Source organism: Ylistrum balloti, unplaced genomic scaffold (assembly GCF_031769215.1).
Source record: "Ylistrum balloti isolate Yb309-2 unplaced genomic scaffold, AGI_CSIRO_Ybal_v1 Utg370268, whole genome shotgun sequence".
NCBI classification, from domain to species: Eukaryota; Metazoa; Mollusca; class Bivalvia; order Pectinida; family Pectinidae; genus Ylistrum; species Ylistrum balloti.
The window spans coordinates 271,815-288,116 of record NW_026782209.1 but is presented as its reverse complement, the minus strand read 5'-3'; the positions used below and the strand labels follow the sequence as shown (position 1 = coordinate 288,116).

Below are 16,302 nucleotides of genomic sequence, written 5' to 3'. Positions count from 1 at the left end.
TTCCGATTGGGTTCCAATTCTCTCCCTGGCGATTCAGCAAAACCTTCCATGCTTCAGACCAGATTGAGACAGAATCCTGCTATTCCTTCAGAAGTATGCAGCAGAATTTGTTCTATTTCCCTTGTAATGGTCTTTCCATTCCCGCTCTAAGAGGGCCCAGACCCAATCGTTTATGCTAAATTGATTACATCTCACCTGAAGATGCTTCAGACGAAATTTGGGCAAAATCAAATTACTTCTGAAGGAGTAAGATTTTATTCAATTTGCTCTATTTCAATATGAATTTCCCCTATTTGGTTCCGACCTCACGCTCCAGGGGACCGAGATCCATCGTTGATACAAAATGCTTTTACTTTACCCAAGGATGCATCAGACAGAATTTGGCGAAATTAAATTATTCCTACACAAATCGGGCCAGAGGAGCTAAAGATTATTAAAGCGTAGCCTGTTTTTTTAACAGTAAACAAGTACATGTGTACACTTATTTTATGAGATTTGGTTTATTTTGTGCTGTAACAGCGACCCACAACGACTAGTGATAAAGGTTCTATTTATCACCAAGTTCCTGACCAAGAAATTAGAAATATATATATAGGAGCGACATTAGTCATGTGTCGTCTTTTCAAATATATGAGTACTCTCTAGTCACTTGATATCTATCGGGTACCAACGGTTGAACAGTATATTGGCTTTTCAAATAAGTTTATTTTCAAACAAGGCGAAAATTTTGCCAATAAAATTCGACAGGCTTACTATCAAGCTAGTTTTATTTTTAGATCAGTATATTTAGTGTTGGAAAACTAGAGAACGATACTTTCCTTTTATCAATTTCATTGAAATTATTTGATTTTCTGTTCAAACACAAATGAAAAGGTTACATGACGGGTTTTTCTTTACTATCTGCACTGCGAGATTTTTGTTTGCGGTTCTTTAGCAACGAAAAACACAAAACGGTAAACATCCAATTCAAAACGACACAGAATTGTCAAGAGTAACATCGTTCATAACTATTCGAGAGAATATGCTAATGTGTCGAGCATTTCTGACATCGAATGGCTTTATGCTTTGACCTACATTTAGCTATTTCGTTAAAGTGTAATTAAAGATAATGTTAAATGGGTTTTCACTTAATATCATGTATATTTTTAACTCTTGCCTCGCGCTCTCGACAAATATCGATGTCCTGCAATAATGGTTACATAAATATGATATTAAACAGGAAATCATTAAATATCCTTAAAACAAATGTTGAGAATCAACAAAACCAGAACAACTTGATCATATATCTTTTTTTTTAATTGGTTACAATTTGTGTATATTTTCTGTATATTTATTGAATACATTAATTAATAAGGAAAACATTTCTTTTAAAGAACACATTTACATGATTATGGGAATATCTCCCATCATAAACACATTTTGTGATTTAGTACAAAGGATTTCTTAGAAGAACACAATTATAACATATTAAAACAATATTCTCTGAGGGTATATATTTTCAGAATAACTCTATTACAAACACATCGGAGGGTTTGGTACAAAGGATTTATCAGTTTAATTGAAACATAACATATAATGTGTAAAATTCGACGAATTAGATTAGAAGCAAATCACCCTATAACAGCTCTTTCTAATATCGTTACGCTAGTCTTTCCTTAAGGGTTTTTCGTTTGCTTTCCTTACTGACTACCAAAAAGATCATAACAAAAAATCAGAAATTTGAAAAAATTAAAGTAGGAATGGACACATAGGACTAGTAAACATCAATAAATTGTGAACCATATGTGCAATATTGATAACAATAGAAGTTATTAGCATGAAATATAATCACAAATATATTAACTACAGATAATGACTATAATGCCATACCAGGCATGAAATTACCCGTGTCTGAAAAAAATATTCACCGTATCATCCAAAACGAAGAATTTCATGTAAACATTGTGTCAAATTGTGTCTTACAATGTTAACAATTAATTACCATTGCCTGTCAGCTTTCTTATTTTCAGTTTGGAATATAAACACAATATAAAATACAAACACAATTGACCTGGAATCCACTTTAAACATTACGTTGTCCACACTCGGTCACCATCGGTAAGGCACTCAATGTTCCCAAGTGTTACAATATATCAATTTGCGTTAACAACTTAAAAAATAATAACAAAATATATATTCTGTAAAATCCTTTGATTTGGAATTAATTATATCAAAATATAAGTGATAACGATAAATTCATTTCACGTAAAATGCAAAGCAATTTATAACATTGGTATCAAAATTACAACAATCATCTAAAACCGCATATATTTCTGTAACGAGTTCAATTCAAATGAAAACTTTAAGACCAGATGAACAAATTATTAAATTATCGACTTCATAACTTAAAACAATCAATTTAAAAATTCTTTCTAAGAGACATTTTCATATTTGTACTGTAAATATACAAACTTCCTGGGTATAATTTATGTTTTCATTTCAATCTGACCTCAAACGTACTGGCTTCTATTTGATGTTATAATTTCGTTAAACAAATACAATCTTCATAACATCGTGTTGAATCTACATGTTTTCACAGCAGTTGCGAGGGCAATTTTCATTCTATACTCATGTTCAGGTGTCTGTATGCCATGTTGAAATAATCTAACAGTGATGAGAAGGTTGTTTATATCATATTCTACAACCACTTTTCTGATCGGAGATTTCAAACATAAGGAACAAATACAACACGGTCTTCAAGATTTCTTTCGACATGTGACATATGCTAATACTACATGAAAATAGATGTAGTACCATATATTTTTTTAATTGTCATTCACATATTTCAATTAACATGCGCTCAGCTAAAAATGGAGTAAAGTCTCCCTAGATCATTCGTACTGTGTAGAAATACTAATAAAACTATAAGTATAACATAGATACACTTCGCGGAAAAAAACCCAGAAAAATACTTCGCGAAAAGCTATATACATCACTAACATGTAAAATAACAGTGCCTAAAATGTATATCTAACAGAAATTTCCAAATAATATATGTAAGTTTCCCAAAGCAATACTGTAGCACCACGTCCAACGAGGTAAAATATTAATAGGATGTTATAATTACAATACAGTAAGAGGAACATATTTATAACTCTTAAACTAGATGATATCTGTATAACTATATACAAAGACACTTAATGAAAAATATATCACATCGTCACATTATTAAGAGTTGGGATTGTCTTTTTCTGTTTTAAAATATCTGATTGATATTATCGATACGTTTGTAAATTAAAATATTTCAAGCATACTAATTAATGAAGATCAATGTATATATTTCACTATCGTTAAACATGACTAGATATCACCATTCCCCATTCAGCAATATAAAATTATTAATAGCTAGACCAGAAACAAAAAACGATGGTAAAACGTTCATGCTTTAAAACTTTGGCCCCATATCTTTTCCTTTTATTTCATACTTTATATTTCTTCTGATGTCATATTAATAAACTTTTCCTCTTTACAACAGAACCAAGGCGGCAAACAAAGTTCCTCACTTACATTAAAACAAAAAGAGAGTTATTCTTTTTTGTCATTTGTTTGAGAAGTTCTATAAGAATCATATCATAAACTTGATAAGAAAGAAGGTAAATATCAAAATTTCATACTTCATAAACGAATCTCCATGTTTTACAGCTTTATCATCATTCGTGAAAGTAAAACGCCAGCGCCAATACGCATTAAAACGGTAAAAAAACCTTTTGGTATGTGGATAGTGTCTTGGTATTAAAGATACATCAACATTAAATTAAGGTGTTTACTCAATCATTAAGGTGCACAATCAAAATTCGCTGCATTTTTTAAATACAATAAATATAATAATTATATTTATACAAAATGCTCCATGAGGTCACGAGAACTCATTGTATAAGGTAACAATAGCACATTGGAAGTGGACAATGTTAGTTTCTATGTCACTAAAGGCCTTTGTTATAAGACAATATTGATTCAGTCGTCTTGGTCTGGAATTCCGGTTCCAAGTCAGCCACAGCTATCTGCAGAAACAAAACATGTGTACCTTCTATTGCCAAATCGTGCACAAACAAAAGCATACATAACAAAAGACACAGAAAAAAATCAAAAGTATAATTTGCGTGATAAAACAGGTTTGTCTATGGATGTGACTTTAAACATGCACGGTGTGCTAATTAAAATAAAACCTTGAACCTCGTTAGAGTTTTCTCGTAAACCACATCAGTGGTGTACTATGGATCATATTGCTAACAGAATAATGGCAATTTGTCACAAAACATGGCAACTCTATGGAGTGTCAAGATCGAATTGGCAGCCAAAATGTTTTTACAGTGTATCTTGAGATCATAAAAAGTTTCCTGCTACGCGGACGACAATATAACCTCTGTTTTCGACTTATCAGGGTCCTAATGGAAACAATAAGACGCAAACTGCATAGTCCCCAGGTCTTATCTCCCGTTGTAACAAAAATGAATCGTCTACTAATTTGCCAATTAGGAATCTGATGATAAATCATCAGCAGCAATATGCTACAAAGTGCCACATCACAACAGAGACAGGCCTTGAGATGGCACTGATCCGTGCGACAGCCAATCTGTTGGAATGTCGGCCCACCAAATAGCTATGCCAAGAATGGAGTGAACGAGGGTGGCTTTGGTCGATTCGTGGCAGTTGATGAACTGTGCAATAGGATTGGGTAAGACGTTTATTTGTTCAGGGAAACTGATGGACTGAGAAAGTTGATGGGATTTGGCGTTTACTTGTACCCGACAACAGAAAAACAGTGGAATTATTTCAACGCCGAGATAATTGGTGCCTTGGGATTTGACTCTCCTGTCTGTAAGCATTACATGTGGCAGCACACACTGACTTTATCAGATGGTGGACATACTATTTTGGATGGCTGTATGACATGCACATAGAGGCTGATATGGCTTGCCTTGCCAATATCACATGTCTGCTTCCTTGCCCCACAACATCCATTACAACCATCTACACGTGTTTCCCGGCACAAAAGGGCCTAATTATATATATAATTGCCTGCAATTTTTGTCTTTTCATGAACAAGAACAATTGATGTTCTATGTGGTATAGATAGACAGAGAAATCCGAAAGGACGATATCTGGAGCACTGTGGTTTACAAAACAGAGTTCATGTTTCCTATTTTAAAATGTTACCGAAGTTCCCGGTAAGGATACAGTCTTTTCCTAATAATATAACTAAATGATTTGTAATTTGAAAACATTGTTTGCTTCCAGGTCCGTAACCATTCAATGCAAAATACAGTTTTATCTTGCACAATCCGAATCCGATGATCGGAAAGTACTATAAGAAACCTGGTGTCATCCTTAAAACGCTGTTGTATGTACTTACATTTACTTGGTAATTTGTATAATGGAAAAGATTATCTAATGATTGCAATTATCATTAAATCTTCCATAACACCGTTAATGTATCTGTGGATACTGTACACGTTTTCTAATTTCGTGTGACATCAATAAGCAAAGATGTGTTGATAACTGATAAGTCATCGTTTTCACAATCGTTACCAGAAAAGAGTCCAACGTTTCCGTTGTATTTGTTGAAGCATAATGAAGGACTTCATTTCGTACGTACCACGTAAAAATACGGAATTTCAAGAAGTTTATTTCAAAGTAAAAGTAAACACAATATGATGTTTGTATTCCGATATGACCAAGTTTTTTCATACAAAATGCGCATCAACATGAGTTGGATGTGAATAGTTTCCGTAACTACTTATACTGTTTTGTACTGATTCCGAGAATACTTCCGCGTACACATTTCACTTCGATTTTCTATATAAAAGTCAAAATGTCATAATATTCTGAATATGCCAGTTATCTTTTCTCGTCCCAAACAAACAAAAAATATCGAAGTTTTCATATCCTTCTTACATGAAATCTCTATGATTTGCAGTATACTTGTGTTTAAATTTAAAGTTTTGAATACACGGTGTTAGAATAATTGAATAGAAGACAAGTAAGAGAATAGCATTTTTCAATACAAATTTAGAATTTTGTGGGGGTTTTTTTTGCCATCATTTTCACAATCATTGCGATGTATTGATAGATCTCCAAATGAAATATATTGCTTCAAGCAAATTTACTTGATGATTTCGTATTTTACTGTTAAAGTACATTTATTAACGAGATAACACGCACAATTCATACATCACAAGACAAGACAATTGTTGATAATCCTTGATTATTACAATTATCACTTCAGGTATATAAAGGAGCGTGTTTATCTACACCCATTCACAGAATCATATAGCGTTGTTAACATTTATAAAAATTAGTAATGATATAAAAAAAAACAATATTATTCAGTTTTTTAAAACCCGCTCAAATATATCGTTATCGTTTTGTCAAAATTCACACAGCTTTCCTATCTATTACTTTCTTTCACTTTTCATCGTTTCAAGGAGTCCTTATCACAGAAACAATTTTACAAATACAAAGAATACTTGCATTAGTAATGTTAGTTCGGTCAGTCCAACATTTTGGGAACACGTGGTGTGTTGTGACATAAAGATTACACACTGATAAAGTAAGTCTGTCTATTAAACATAGCATGTATCATCAATCACATCTCCGCACGTGTATCCGTGCAAAAAAAACGGTGCAATCACCATCAACATCTGCTAACTAACACAGTTAATACAACGCATCGCTATAAACAACGTTGAGTCACTTTTGTGACTTAGGTCCGTTATCAAAAAAATATAACATAATGATAAATTTTGGAATAAGGAAACCGTCTGATCAGTGCCGTGTACTGAAAGAACTGTGCTAAAACCTCAGTATCATCTTTAATATATAAACATGAAGTTGACTTGAAATAACTCCCTAAGATGTTAACATTTTGTTCAGCATTGTCATATTTTCCGTAATTACCATCGAAACGTCACATTTAAATCAACATCAAACAATAACACTCAGAAAGTTGTTTTTGACATTATTCAAATATTTGTTGTTTTTTATCACCAGCTTCATAAAAAGGATTTAATTTACATCAATTAGTTCATTTTTCAAAATATCTATTTTCAACATTTCATTTCATCTTTGAAAATGTTTCAAAATTGGTTATGAATTCAATCTAAGGTCCTTATAACATTTAACAAGTTTTTGAATTGTGTGTTTCATTCTGTTTCAAAATTTGTACTTTTACATGGCCGAAGATATTCGCATTTTATGTAATATTCAAATAGTCTTACGATATAGCAGTCTTATCAGCAAAAGTAGGAACACGTACCTGTGAATACTGAGGAAACAATGCAATGGCAACAGGTAAGGCACAACCAAACACAGCGGTACACACTACCGCATTCACCGCCAGGTGGTACTTAGGATTTGCCTTCAAAAATCGTGTCCTAAGAAAACATGAGAAAAAATATTTCTATAGTTACATTTCATTCAAGTGAATTTGTAATATAACTGAAGCATTCATTGAAGTAAATGACATTTAAAGTATCAAATGCAGAATGGTATGCCGGGTCCTTTCAATAAATTGAAATTCAAAACGAAAATCTTTTAGTAAGTATAAATCATATTCACTTTACATGTATATCAAATAGAAACGACAAGAAATCCACTACCATGAAACATTCCATGGAAACATCGAAAGGAGAAGAAATCATAGAGCGATGGGAATGAAGAGTATGAAGCTCGACAAGATGGAAATTATAGTTACAAGATCGAGATAAACTCACAGACCATGCGACAAATAGTGTCAAATGCGACATTACAGTAGACAGTAGATTAAAGAATTAAGGAAAACATGAGGAAAAGTAATCAAGCTGGTATCTTTCCCTCTTATCCTAAAGGTAGTTTGCACACAACTGTTCGTTTCAAATGAGGTATTTGCAGCTAGGTCAAGGGCCTATTCCCATGAAAACTTAATTGGATTTACCTAGATTTACATGGCGGGTGTCCTTGATGAAGCAAAATACGCTTACTCTTCGGGAACACCTAGACTTATTCTCCTTTTACTTTTTTCAGAAGTTTCTATGACAGTTTTTCTTTTGTTAATAGCTTCCTCTAGTATTATTGGATTTGGGTTAGATTATGATTATGTAGACAAGTTGGTGTTTTCTTCTTTTTTTTATTTTTTTTTTTTTTTTTTTGTTCTTTTTATTTCAGGACACTCAATTTCGTGGATATATAGGACTCAATAAATAAACCAATTTTAACAAAAACGAAAACAAATAAGTATGATCACTTTTCTATCTATTTTCTCACTTTCCCCTGCTCACTATTAGACTTGTTATCCTCAAATGTCAAGTGCATGAAATACAACGGCAACATTCCAGGAATAGAACCTTGGATGCGCGGTGAATGGAAAGCATGTAACCAATGCTCCACCTAATCACCACTTGATTATTGGTTATTGAAATTCTGATTAAGTAAATTTGCTTGTAATGTTTTGTAATGATCATGAAATTCATACTTTCTACAAGGAATACAAGAAAATGAACTCTCCATTAAAAAATCAAATGAACTCTCCATTAAAAAATACTCTCCATTAAAAAATAACCATGTATCATAACAAATTTTTATACCACAAGGGAAATCTGCCAACATACCTGATCCATTCTATAGGAATAGTGCTCAATAAAGTACTATTTACTAAAATGTATACACATACCTCTCCACCAGTGACATGACTAAAGGAGGGAGCATCAAGATTGGGGCTGGCAAGAACATTCTCGTGATTGCCGTCTCCCGCACAGCCTGTTATTACAACATCAACAGTTTATAGGACTACTAATGTTTATCCAGTAAAAATTACAATTTCAGAATGTAAAAAAGTTTTGTTTTCTTATTACATCAGTGCAAAACGAAAAGAAACCTAAATGTATTACATAAATATGATCAATCAGAATAGTTGAATGATATGAAAAATTTGAAAACTTTGGTGGATGGTTAAAACATAATTTTGTATATGACAAGCTGTACTAATAACTTACCCGCTTAGCAGCAATTTTTGATGTGCCAACTACTTTCTGGTTACTATCCACAACATCTATCCCTTCAGACAACTCATTGTTCCTCATCAGTAATACATTGCAAACATTGGCTGCCGCTGAAGACCCGAAAGATTCGAAAGCCTTAGACAAAATGTTGGTACAAATTGCATAAGTACGTCTATAATTACATGTAGCAATATTGTGATTAATTACATATAATTACATTTTACAGTATGCTTATGTGAACAGACATTCTCAATATAACTAAACTTCTGCCACTGTTTGTATAATGTTGTCAACCATTGCAAAATTGCTTTCAAAGTTCTAATCAAACTAGTAAGTAAACTTGACTTCTTGAGTATGGTTTAACTATATATATGATATATTACAGATTCTGTAGATGTTCCATAATACTGCTAGTAAAAATACTTTGAATCCTTCCAGCTAATGATACTAAAGTTCTTCCAGGAATGAATTCTTTATCACAATATTCGGACACATGGAACTTTCAGTATGATGTAATTTAAGTATGACACAGATACATTGTACAGACATGATATATATATATTAGTTTCTGGTTCTTGTAAATACAATGTACATGTATTGTATTCTCAATTCTGATTCTCGATATTATCTATAGTGTGCTTAGACTTACCAACGGCTGGAAAAGGAACAAATCTGGAAATTAATGTTTTGGTAGAGGGACTGAATTTATCAGCTTTTTTGATCAACTGATTCAAACCAACCTGTAACAAAAGAACAAGGCAGAAGAATATATGCTGTCCCATGTTAAAGAAAATATGATTTAATGTATAATGAAAATACAAGCATTGCATTGGTAATAAGAAAGCAATATGTTTTAATGATAGATCTAAGCAAACCAAGTTTCAAAGAGGTTGGGTAACTGAAAAATTTGGAACAGGAAATAATGGTTTTTTTTAAATACATGCAGATAAAGAGAAACAACTCCCTTGAAAATCAGTAACTAGGATTTGGCAGTGATGACCCGTGATTTGGCAGTGATAACCAGTGATTTGGCGGTGATGACCCATGATTTGGCTGAGATGACCCATGATTTGGCAGTGATGACCCGTGATTTGGCAGTGATAACCAGTGATTTGGCGGTGATGACCCATGATTTGGCTGAGATGACCAGTGATTTAATAGTGATGACCCATTATTTAACAGTGATGACCCATGATTTAACAGTGATGACCCTTGATTTGGCAGTGGTGACCAGTGATTTGACAGTGATGACCCACGATTTAACAGTGATGATCAATGATTTAACTGTGATGACCTGTGATTTAACAGTGATGACCTCTGATTTGGCAGTGGTGACCCATGATTTAACAGTGATGACCCATGATTTGGCAGTGAGTTTTTTTGAAACTATGTTTCCTATATCATCACAAGAGTTCCTCGGAACTGTATGTGTCTCACGGTCACCCAGAAATTGAACTGGATGTGCAACGATCAACCATAAAGTTGTAATACCAAATTTCATTTCTATAACTTGAAGCATAAAGGGAAAACTGCCCAAAGCAATATTCCTGAGAAATTTTCCAAGTTCAAAGGGACATATCACTGCCAAGAAGGTTTCTAGACTGCCAAGAAGCGAACTCGGTGCGTAACTTTTAACCAAGAACTCATATACAAAATTACATTTTCATAACTCAAAGCATAACCAAGTAAATTTTCCAAGTTCAACTGGGCATAACTCTGCCAAGAAGGCGTGAATCGAACCTTATCTGTAAAGTTCGACCATGAAGCCATTTCTCATATTTCATTTCAAAAACTCTAAGCATAATCAAGAAAAGTACAAAAAAAGCATATTCTCGAAGAATTTTCGAAGAGGCATAACTCTGCAAAGAAGGGTCACAGACAGCCAAGAATCAAAACTAATCTGTACCCTTCCAACAGGAAGCCATATAGCAAATGTCATTTCTATAACTCAAAGCATAACCAAAGAAAGTCAAGAAAACAATATTCCCAGAGAATTTTCTAAGTTCAAAGGGGCATAACTCAGCCAAGAAGGGTCACAGACAGCATATAGCAAATGTCATCTCTATAACTCAAAGCATAACCAAAGAAAGTCAAGAAAACCAATATTCCCAGAGAATTTTCAAATTTCAAAGGGGCATAACTCAGCCAAGAAGGGTCACAGACAGCAAGGAATCAAACTTAAACTGTACCCTTGCAACAAGAAGCCATATGCCAAATTTCATTTTGATAACTCAAAGCATTACGGAAAAAAAACGGAAAACTTTCGTACGGACGACAACAACGTCGTGTGACGACAGACAAAGTGATCCCAAAGTGTCCGCCAGCTCTGCAGGCCACACAAAAAACATGGTAGTTTATAGATTACTCTTGGTTTGGGTTATATTTTAGTATTTATAGATTCTTACAGCTATAGACACAGCACTTGAGACAGCACCTATGTATCCAGCCATGAACTTCGAGGTTGGTGTTGGCTGAAATAAAAACATACCATAATTATACCATAAATCACTGATACATTGCATAAAAATATTTTTACAGATATTAACATTTTGTTAATACTTAATCCCCACTTTTATTTTTATTATTTCACAGCTCCTAAATAGGTATTGCCTGACTTGGAGTCCTGGGGGTCAATGGTGAGACACTATGTCTGTATAAAGTTACATAACAGAGTATATCTTTAACATCAATTAACATGCAGAAACTAAACTAAATATCAAACCACAAAATACACAGATATCAGAGATAACAGACCTTAGTGGCATTCCTGTTGGCATAGTTGACACAAGCATTGTGACTTTGATTAAGCCATTGCCATAGGATCACCCCTTTAATGGAAGGGTTGGGCAGCAACAGACCTACAACCTGAGGATACAAATGGCACACAGGTCAAAGTTCATCAGGATTTACAGCAACTGAGGGTACAGCTAGATTATTGACAGGTCAAAGGGCATTATATCTTGATCATTCTCATGTTTAATATTTTTCCAGCTAATACAGATGATGTATAAAAAATGTTATCTCAAAATGACAGTAACATGGAGTCATTCTGAAGTTTATATGCAAAATGTTACTAAACTAAAAACCATTATCATTAAATTGAAAATGTATCATTTTTCACCTGTTTCATCACTAAAAATATTATATTCATTATAGTGTTACTATCATACATCAAATGTTCAGTTTTAACTCACCAGAATATGAAAATTTAAGAAGCAAATTTTAAGGTTTCAGATGGCACTGTTTAATACTATTTCTGGTCTATTAATTATCAATTGTGTTGTACAAAATTTAAACCATTTTTACAAACCAAAGTTAGTAAATTGTAATGTGCTAAATGTAAACACCATGAAATGTGTACAAACAAATGTCACCCATCTCATGGTCAACAGGTCACACAGGATTGTTTCATTTCAGAATCAGAATAGTCAAGGTCATTCAAGGTCATAAAAGGTTAGCTGAAGAACAAAAATGTGTACTGATATAAATTTCTAAATAGTCAACACAAGTAACTTTACGTCATTTTAAAAGAGAAAGTTAACCAAATTTACTTCTATGATTAACATTTTTTGAACAAATTTATATCAACAAACATCATCACTATTGAAATTAATATTGAGACTCAAACCTGCACACAAGGTCATACACGTACAATAAAATATCATACTTACAATTGGACTTCCAAAGGGTACATATCCTGAAAATAATAAAAAAAAGAAGAACTCAGTTCAGATGACACAAATTTGAACTAATACATCATCAACAAAACTTTCCTACCCTAGTCTTATTTTAGTAATTAAAGAAATGATCTTTTGACTCCACTTTTACAGCTAACCCATTTAAATGTGTGTTCTAATCCCTGGCTGAATAAATAGCTGCCATTCGTGACAGGTTTAACTTTTTTTGTCTTCGATCAGTTTGCTGCACAAATTTTTTGTTAAGTAATCAAAAATATTAACCATGAACACAAACCTTAAGAGTCAACTGTCTTACATTTTGAATCAGTGTAAGATACAACAAAAACTTCAAAACTAATATGATTTTTATAGAAAGAATCCCAATATTCTGTAACTTCTGAAATCTCAATTCTGGTGTCATCATAAGTTCATTAAGATTCATCATACCTGACATTCGGAATGGCATCAAAATTTTTTCACCTGTATCAGGGTGAATAATTGCCTAAGGAAAAAAAAGTAAATTCACATTAATTGTTATACATTCATAAAAATATTTCTTTTCTTTTAAGTCATTTCCATTATTAACTAAAGCAAGTTAGTTTAGTTTCTCGGAGAAAACGTCAACCTGCAGCCATTACCTGGTGACTGCCCCAGACAGGCTTCACACCCACAAACCAAGGAAAGTTGGTGGGCTAGTGATAAAATTATCAAAGTTAGGCATTCCTCATAGATTTTCCTTTCTTTACACCCTTCATTTTTCCATCTTACCCACCTCCACTTAATGGTTTGAATCATGCTACACAAATATACCTAATGCTATGGCCAATTGTGGGTTTTTTTCATGTTTTTGTGTAGAACAATAAAAATATTTCCTGATTCAACAAATTCAACTGTATGAAGCATATGATTGGATTGGATAGCAGGCTTAACATGCGAAATCATCCCTGGTTCATGAAATTTATAGCAATACTTTTAAAACAAACAAAGAAGCTGATAGTATATAATTTTTTAAAATGTGCATATTAAATAATTTGTTAATAAAGAGATGTCAATTAATGGAAAGGGAGGTTATAATATGAAGAATCCTACAAATGAATTTGAACATTGGAGAACAACATTCAGCAAGTTTGGGTTTTATTCTATCTGGTGAGTCCACATGTGAAATTTTCTTGTCATGGCATGTAAGTTGATACCTGAATAATTGAAATTCTTTTATAGAATTCATTGTGATGTGATTCCTTTTGTCATTTACTTTTTGAGATTTGATATTTAAACATTCCTGTAAATAAACATTTAGTTTTCCAGATTCTGACTGACATACATATGTGAAAATTAATCCTAACCAAGAGGCTCTTTTGGCAAGGTCTACAATTCTATTTACCTGTTTGACCTTCTGTGCTCGCCATAACTGTTCATCTGTTGTACCTGGTGGTGTCTTTTTATTCTTATAGTCATCCAATAGCTGTATACATTCATTCAGTTTTGACTACAACAGATTAGGAAATAATGACAGATTCTATAGTGATGAATCAGCAAAAAGGATGAAGGGTAAAAACATGTCTGTATAGGTTAAATCAACAAAGGAAAGAGGAGGGCTTTATCTAAGAAGTAAAGTGAGGGTGTGGTGAGGGAGAATGTGGGAGATGTGAAGAATTCATGAAAGGGAAGTGGAGAAGAAAAACGTGAGAATTCATAAGAGGTAAGTGGAGAAGAGAGACGTGAATAGCGTATGAGAGGGAAATGGAGAAAAGACATGTGGAGAATGTATAGGGGAAGTGGAGAAGAGGGACATGGATAGTGTATGAGAGGGAAATGGAGAAAAGACATGTGGAGAATGTATAGGAGAAGTGGAGAAGAGGGAAGTAGTAGAGAGAGATATATGGAAAAAGTATGAAAGGGATATGGAGAAGAGAGATGTGGAGAATGTATGAAGGAAGTGGAGAAGAGAGATGTGGATAATGTATAATTGGGAAGTGGAGGAAAGATATGTGATGAATGTATGAGAAGAAAGTGGAGAATAAAGATGTGGAGAGTGTATTAAAGGAAAGTGGAGAAGAGGAATGTAGAGAATGCATGAGGGAAGTGGAAAAGAAGAATGTGGAGAATGTATAGGGAGGGGGTAATAAGGATTTGATTGGTTTGAAAGGTTAGAATGGTGAAAGTTAGCATGAGAGACATTAAAAATCCATGAGTGTGAAGCAAAGAAGAGAGAAGTGGAAAATTTACAACAAGGAGATGGGATGGGTTGATGGGTTAGAAGGGTGAGGGCCATCACCAGAATGAAGAACGATGAGGTGAAGAGTATGAGGTGGAAGGTATAATCATAGAAAGGAAGAGCAGTTGACGTGTGATTGGGTAGAAGGCTAGGTGAGTAAAAGAAGGGAAAATGGAGTAAGAATAGAATGATTGGCGTTGTGGGAGGGAAATGGGGTGGCCATGGGGTGAAGAGGTATGGAAGTTTAAGTGTTTCTATGTGACAGAATCATAATAATGGGATGTTGGGGTATACATTTGAAAAGTAAAGGGATGTGCTGTAACTACCTGATACATATGTTGAGGGAAGATGTCCTGAATAGTGCTGAATATTGACAAATATGTATAAATGTGCATGATGGTTTGTGTAAATTAGACTGTTTGATATGTATACTTCTCACATACGAAAGTATATACAATATAAATAAAAACGTTTCGAATTAGAGTGATCATGAACAGAAAAAAAATATTCATTTAATTTTCCTTTAGAACTCTATAATTGTTAAGGAGTTAAAATATAAGACATGTTATTCAAGTTGTTTTCGTATTTTCATTATTATTATTATCATTTATCCTTGTAAAACTACAGTGTGTTCTGTAAAACTTACTTCAGTTGTCAACAGTGTGGATGGGTCAATAACATCAAGAAAGTGGCGTAGTCTTCCATAAAATGTTCCCTGAAACGTAAGAAATAAAACGTGTACGAAGAGCGATAACTCTTCCTAAATGCTCTGTCAACTGGTCAACGCCTCCCGAGATCTGTTACACAACATCGTAAACTAATCTAACAGAGAGATTGTGATGATTATGCCTGTAACTGTTAAGCATGTGAAAAGACCGCAACTCTCCTTTCAAGTTCCCTCATGCATTCTTTACATCTTTCTAAACAGGCATACAGACAGGTCTGCGAGTAACGGTCGGCCATAACAACTATGTGGACTGTCAATATTTTTAACATGGTATGCATGCTGAAAAATCTTCATATGTACTTTTAAACGCTTTCTGAAGACTTGTCAGTCAGTAATATAAAGTCTTTCTTATTATTGTTTTCGCGCGCATTTTATGATGGAACAACTGGTTTTTCTGAAATGTTGCCCGTCCAATCGCTATGTTCTCTAAAACGAAAGCGAGCTGTTATCAACTATGCCTATCTTTGTAAATGACGCTAAATGATCCGTCATGCGCACACTTTCAGTCTTGCTATCGAGAAAATCAAATCAAACAAACCTGATCGAATCGAGATTTCTGCAATTCGAAAGGGGGATACTTAGAATTAAAATCCATTTTGTGTCTATGCAAATTTCTAAACCACGTCTGAGGTCAAAATGAAACCGGAAGTAGTTGCAAAGACCAAACAT

General features: G+C 33.6%; 1 protein-coding gene across 1 annotated transcript; it reads right to left on the bottom strand.

Moving 5' to 3' along the window:
• Nucleotides 1-2,306: 2,306 nt before the first annotated feature.
• On the bottom strand, nucleotides 2,307-16,244 carry LOC132552695 (sideroflexin-5-like). The gene is made up of 12 exons (XM_060216887.1): nucleotides 16,172-16,244; nucleotides 15,553-15,621; nucleotides 14,073-14,177; nucleotides 13,139-13,193; nucleotides 12,686-12,711; nucleotides 11,769-11,879; nucleotides 11,420-11,485; nucleotides 9,664-9,754; nucleotides 9,009-9,124; nucleotides 8,687-8,772; nucleotides 7,295-7,412; nucleotides 2,307-4,040 (listed from the first exon to the last, which is right to left on the bottom strand). Exons 1-12 carry the CDS (start codon nucleotides 16,226-16,228, stop codon nucleotides 3,963-3,965), a joined length of 978 nt encoding a protein of 325 aa, XP_060072870.1. The 5' UTR covers nucleotides 16,229-16,244; the 3' UTR covers nucleotides 2,307-3,962.
• Between the last annotated feature and the right edge of the window lie 58 nt (nucleotides 16,245-16,302).

Coding starts and splice junctions, on each gene's coding strand:
- LOC132552695 (XM_060216887.1), bottom strand. CDS start 16,228: ATGGATTTTAATTCTAAGTATCCCCCTTTCGAATTGCAGAAATCTCGA. Junction 11,880..12,685: donor TACCCTTTGGAAGTCCAATT/GTAAGTATGATA, acceptor TTGTATCCTCAG/GTTGTAGGTCTGTTGCTGCC. Junction 9,125..9,663: donor TGTTCCTTTTCCAGCCGTTG/GTAAGTCTAAGC, acceptor TCGGGTCTTCAG/CGGCAGCCAATGTTTGCAAT.